Raw genomic sequence first — 6840 nt, 5'->3', positions numbered from 1 at the left:
TCTCCGCCTTGGTTTCCCACTTGTTGAATAAGGTTTCTGTTTTGATACTTTTTGAATGTATTATTTAATGTTTCCCAAAAATTTTCTCTCTGTGTGGTATCCAAATGAAAGTGAAAATTCTTTCCCTACATTAGACATGTTTCGTTGTCAAGGCCATATATCGTATATAAATTTTAATACACATGTCGTTGAACTGAATGTGATTCCCCACGCTCCCCCCTTCAATGAACACATCGAATGGAAACCAACAAACATCTCCGCAAACATAAGACAATCGTGCTGCTGTTTCAATTAGAATTGAATTCACTTTATTAGAAAGGAAACGCACGAAATTCAGTCAGGCAGTCAGCTGTTGTCATCGCGTGTCATTTATTCACTATGCGTTAAGCGGTGGGTAGCAGCGGCGAGGCGATGCAGGGAATCCAAATAAATATGAGCGTCCCGTATGCTCTGGTACTTAGAACTAAATGCGACATGGGGGTTTCTATGGGATCGTCACTGAAACAAACATTCAGTCGATTTCAGCTGGAAGTCAACGAGGGTGTGTGCCTCTAAAGTATCGGCGGATTGTAGTGCGAGCAACAGTAATAGCATCTAGGCGACCGAGAAAAATATAAATCAGGAAAAATGCCAAATTTTTCAAAACTTGTACAATTGAGAGGTAACAAATGTCAAATACCATTGAAAATTGAATATGTTGCGAATTTTTCTTATGTCACGCTTGCATAATTCCCTATTACGGGGAATCAAATCATGTTACAAATGTCTAATAACGTCATTTCGTCGATGTTCTATCTGTCTATTCGATAAGGTTTTGAAATGCTACTCTTGAAGGGGTCATTGCGCCGTTACTCCGCAGCCTCACCGGCAAATGCACAATTTCGTGAAATAATCTCGGAACAAATCAATTCCATCAAAGAGGCTGGTACATTCAAATCAGAACGCGTTATCACCTCATCACAGAGTACCCTGATTACGGTGGAAGGTAGCAATAAAAAGATTTTGAATTTCTGTGCCAATAACTATTTGGGATTAGCTGTAAGTATAAACGCAGTCATCATCTTTTCTCCCTTCTATATTCCCAATTCTATATTTTAGAATAATCCTGAAGTGGTCAATTATTCCAAAGATGTTTTGGCTAACTATGGTGCTGGTCTAAGTTCAGTGCGTTTTATTTGTGGTACCCAGGATATCCATAAGAATTTGGAGAAAAAAATTGCTCAGTTCCATGGTCGTGAAGATACCATTCTCTATGCATCCTGTTTCGATGCCAATGCTGGTCTCTTCGAGGCTATTATGACACCCGAAGATGCTGTTTTCTCTGATGAACTTAATCATGCATCCATTATTGATGGTATTCGTTTATGTAAAGCCCAAAAGAATCGCTATAAGCATCGTGACTTAAATGGTAAGTGAAGGTTTTGCTACCAATGGGTGATAGTTATTGATATTGCAGTGTAGACCAATATCACATTCTGAAAAAATTCAAATAATTTAGTTTGTATAGAATCATCATATCAATCAAACATAGAATTCATTTACTCTTTTCCACTCTTTCAACTGTTCTATAATCGAGCGATATTGCTCCAATTCATTGTTCATTTTTGTTTTGACGAGAATTAAGTGATCAAGATGTGCTATATGAACTGCATAGCACAGTGGTTACAAATATGAATACTTGCCTATCAAAAATGTTTCCTCATTTTTTCATATTTTATACTCTGCTCAAATCTGAACCATAATCGTGCTGCTGTTTCAATTGGATTAGAATTTTGACATTTTGTACTACAAAAATATAGTCCAAATTGCCGAGAGGACAATTGTTTAAGATTTTCCTTATGAGTTTAGTTTATTGTACAAACTAATAATTACTATTATTAGAAATATTAGTATTTAATTATTAGAATCGAATTTCAAATTATGAACAATTATATACAGACGAATATTTAGTGCATTCCATTTTAGTTGGCGTAAAAAAATTCTGCAAAAGACAGTCATTTTCAATCGCAGTGTTTGTATTGTGGAAAAGTCACAGAAGACAATATATTTAAACTGATATAACCGAAAATGCTGTAACAGACAGATCAATCGAGGTATTGTCCATTGCTGGCAACTTTTACCTATCTTTCTGACAACATACGAAGGTTGATTTTTATATATTTGGGATTGACACCACGATCGTAAAGCTTGACATTTTCGAGGCTGCACTGAAAAAAATATTGTCGTGAGGTCAAAGATTTAATGTCTTTAAAATACGAATACAAATTTTGCTTAGCTTCTATGCATTTCTCTAAAATAAAGTTACTTTCCTTGTCCAAAAGTCGATAAACTTTTCAATGAAATCGTATTGTCCTTATAATTAAGTGATTTGACTTAAAAATGGGTATCTTAACATGAAAGAAAAAATTTATAGGCTAAGGTCAACTTGACTTTAATAATTCAGAAAAGTTCTTTAAATTTTATGAAATTGTCTTTAATCTTTAATCGTTCAAATATAGGACATGTTTTTCAAAACTTTATTTTAAAGAAGTTTTTTACTTCAAACATAGCATAATTTCTACTGGAAGCCGAGTCCTAACTTGGAAAATAAAGTTGCCGTTAACTCGTTTTTAAAGAACTTTGATAGCATATGAAGAAAAAAAGCTGAGAAAGCGAAAAATTAAAATTTGCTTCTTAGAAGCAAGTACACAAAACCTAAATTTAAAAGAAAATTGTGTCTTAAAAGTATCCTTACTTGTAATCTCTGCTTCTTTGGCTCGGAATCAATACCAACTTTTTTAAAGTAAAGACAAAATCTTTGGAACCGAGTGTGCTTTTTTTTCAGTGTGTATGTACTCAGAACGTTTTGACATACGAGCGCTTTTTATTTTAATCTCAGCATTTAAAAAGAATGGAATTAAATACCGAACATTTTCGTGCAATTATTTTTTACGACATTCAACGTTCAAGCAAAAAGCCCGCTCAATTTTCAGCAGCTTTGTGAGGGAAGTCAATTAGCGCTTACCTCTGCGAGGAATTCACTCATGAATTTATAAGGAAAAGTCCCATTTGAATGTGCTTCTTCTTTGTATGAATTTTAGCGCTTTCAGAAGCAGTACATCATTCCACCATAAGGGAGCTAAAGTGTAGTCAGATAGCGGTAAAATACTGCCTATAAAAATTATAAACTGAACACGCTTATTTAACAGTATTCCTTTTTATACCCTGCGCCACACTGTGGAACAGGGTATTATAAGTTAGTGTATATGTTTGTAACACCCAGAAGGAGACGAGATAGACACATGGTGTCTTTGGCAATAATGCTCAGGGTTGGTCCCTGAGTCGATATAACCATGTCCGTCCGTCCGTCCGTCCGTCCGTCTGTCTGTGAACACATTTTTGTGATCAAAGTCTAGGTCGCAGTTTAAGTCCAATCGCCTTCAAATTTGGCACATGTTCCTAATTTGGGTCAGAATAGAACCCTATTGATTTTGGAAGAAATCGGTTCAGATTTAGATATAGCTCCCATATATATCTTTCGCCCGATATGCACTAATATGGACCCAGCAGCCAGAGTTTTATACCGATTTGCTTGAAATTTTGTACAAACATAACACTTAGTCGTATAGTCAAGTGTGCAAAATTTGATTGAAATCGGTTCAGATTTAGATATAGCTCTCATATATATCTTTCGCCCGATATGGACTTATAAGGCCCCAGAAGCCAGATTTTTAGCCGAATTTGGTTGAAATTTTTCACTAGGAGTACAATTAGTAGTATAGTCAAGTGTGCAAAATTTGATTTTAATCGGTTCAGATTTAGATATAGCTCCCATATATATCTTTCGCCCGATATGGACTAATATGGTCCTACAAGCCAGAGTTTTGACCCAATTTGGTTGAAATTTTGCACAGGGAGTAAATTTAGCATTGTAGCTATGCGTGCCAAATTTGGTTGAAATCGATTCAGATTTAGATATAGCTATCATATATATCTTTCGCCCGATATGCACTTATATGGACCCAGAAGCCAGAGTTTTATCCCGATTAGCTGGAAATTTTGCACAAGGAGTACAATTGGTAGTATAGTCATGTGTGCCAAATTTGATTGAAATCGGTTGAGATTTAGATATAGCTTCCATATATATTTTTCACCCGATATGGACTTAAATGGCCCCAAAAGCCAGAGTTTTGGCCCAATTTGGTTGAAATTTTGCACTAGGAGTACAATTAGTAATATAGTCATGTGTGCTAAATTTGATTGAAATCGGTTCAGATTTAGATATAGCTCCCATATATATGTTTTTCTGATTTCGACAAAAAAGGTCAAAATACCAAAATTTTCCTTGTTAAATCGCCACTGCTTAGTCGAAAAGTTGTAAAAATGACTCTAATTTTCCTAAACTTCTAATACATATATATCGAGCGATAAATCATAAATAAACTTTTGCGAAGTTTCCTTAACAGTGCTTCAGATTCCTTAACAGTGCTTGTGTTCCACCGTAGTGCATTAGCCGACTTAAATTTTGACTCTATAGATTTTGCAGAAGTCTATAAAATTCTGTCCAGATCGAGTGATATTTAAATGTATGTATTTGGGACAAACCTTTATATATAGCCCCCAACACATTTGACGGATGTGATGTGGTATCGAAAATTTAGATCTACAAAGTGGTGCAGGGTATAATATAGTCGGCCCCGCCCGACTTTAGACTTTCCTTACTTGTTTATAATTATACTAGCTAAGCCCGTTCCGCGTTGCTGTCCCCATAAGTAATTCTTAGCTTCACGCAGAGATCACCTCAAATATGTTTCAATAGCAAAATGTTATTTTTGTATTGAAATTGAATAAAACACTAAAATCGATTTTTGATAGTCAAAATTAAAAAAAAATCGATTTTGCGAATATTATTAAGTCGATTTCGACTTTTTTAGATTTCCAAAATTCGAATAATCGATTTTCGATTTATAGATGGCTATATATGTGCAGATTACACTTTGGCGCCAATGGTTTTTCTTTACTTTTAGTTTAGGACAGGCTGTAATTTCGTAAATTGTACTTAATTATGTTACATTTTTTGTTTTGCAAACGCATATTGGTATTTCAAAAAGTGTAAAACAAAGTTAAAAATATTGCCGTGAATCAAAAATATATATTCTTGTCCTATATCGAATTTTTCTTAGCATAGAGACGGATTGAAATAACCTTACTTCTATTCTCCGCTTCATTGGCTTGGAATCAATATAAAAATAATTAGTGTAAAAACAACATCTTTGGAACTGGGTAAACTTTTGTTCAGACTTCAAAAGTCTTTTTTCCGCAAAATAAAGTAGATTGCATATTATCACACATCGATATTTAACATTGAATTTGATTTTATTAATAGTAATAAAGTGGAAACTAAATTAGTTTTTGCTTCTTTGATTTATACCACTGTGTATGGTTGAAATGTGTATTCAATACAATACAGAGGCAAATACAATTATGTTCATTGTGGCATTTTATTGCGTGGATGTACATTTTACACATTTAAATAAACTTATACATATATTCACAAACAGTATAGCAGAATTATTGCAAATAATACACTGTGAAAAAATGCCTCCAAGAGTAAAACTTTTTAATAAACTAAAATTAAATAATTTGTTCAGCTATACAATTAAATATATAAAAATTGCTTGATAACTTCTATTTATACTTGCAGATTTGGAAAGCCAACTGAAATCATCAAATGCACGTATGAAGCTTATCGTTACCGATGGCGTCTTCTCCATGGATGGTAACATAGCACCTCTGAAGGAAATTGTTGCCTTGGCCAAGAAATACAATGCCCTCACTTTCATTGATGAGTGTCACGCCACTGGATTTTTGGGCAAAACTGGACGTGGTACTGAGGAATACTGCGATGTTATGGGCAGTGTAGATATTATCAACTCAACATTGGGCAAGGCTTTGGGTGGTGCCGCAGGCGGTTATACAACTGGACCCAAGGAACTTATTACCTTTTTGAGGCAGAAATCACGTCCATATCTCTTTTCGAATACCTTGCCACCAGCCGTTGTGGCTAGTGGTACCAAGGTTCTCGATATGCTTCTCACCTCCAGTGAACTAACTGAGAAGGTCCAGACAAACACCAAGCATTTCCGCGACGCCATGACCAAAGCAGGTTTTACAATTTCCGGTGAAAATCATCCAATTTGTCCTGTGATGTTGGGTGATGCTCGTTTGGCTTCCATTTTCGCCGATGAAATGCTAAGTAAGATTTTCAATGATATTTTTCTAAGAGAACTTTCGATTCATAATCACTTTTGTTATTGTTTTTCAGAACGCGGTATTTATGTCATTGGTTTCAGTTTTCCTGTCGTTCCCAAGGGCAAAGCCCGCATTCGTGTTCAAATTTCAGCTGCTCATAGCAAGGAAGATATTGATAAAGCTATTGCCGCTTTCACAGAAGTAGGAAAATCACTGAAAGTGATTAAGTAAAATTTGAACCAAGTTCAAACAATCCAAACCCGTTGCACTTTGTTTAATTTTAAGTTAATATGCATTTATTATTTGTTAAAAAAAAAGAAAATAAAAGAATAAAATTTCACAGAATATTATAAAATTACAAATATGAACTTGAGTTTAATTTTCCTGTTATGCAGACCTTTAAGGAAAATCAAGGAAATTTCCTACGTTAAGAAATACATATCCTCTCCACTACGAGGTTTTCCTTTTATATTGCGGGATTAGAGAACAAAACCAATTATTAACAAGTATATACGGCCGTAAGTTCGGCCAGGCCGAAGCTTATGTACCCTCCATCATGGATTGCGTAGAAACTTCTTCTAAACACTACCATCCACAATCGAATTACTT

General features: G+C 34.8%; 1 protein-coding gene across 1 annotated transcript; it reads left to right on the top strand.

The window, feature by feature from the left end:
* The first annotated feature begins 505 nt into the window (after positions 1-505).
* On the top strand, positions 506-6593 carry Gcat (Glycine C-acetyltransferase). The gene is made up of 5 exons (XM_075313455.1): positions 506-661; positions 812-1038; positions 1099-1408; positions 5684-6235; positions 6305-6593. Exons 1-5 carry the CDS (start codon positions 628-630, stop codon positions 6460-6462), a joined length of 1281 nt encoding a protein of 426 aa, XP_075169570.1. The 5' UTR covers positions 506-627; the 3' UTR covers positions 6463-6593.
* The last annotated feature ends 247 nt before the right edge of the window (positions 6594-6840 follow it).

Source organism: Haematobia irritans, chromosome 5 (genome assembly GCF_050003625.1).
Source record: "Haematobia irritans isolate KBUSLIRL chromosome 5, ASM5000362v1, whole genome shotgun sequence".
NCBI classification, from domain to species: domain Eukaryota; kingdom Metazoa; phylum Arthropoda; class Insecta; order Diptera; family Muscidae; genus Haematobia; species Haematobia irritans.
This window is presented reverse-complemented; position numbering and strand designations above follow the sequence as displayed.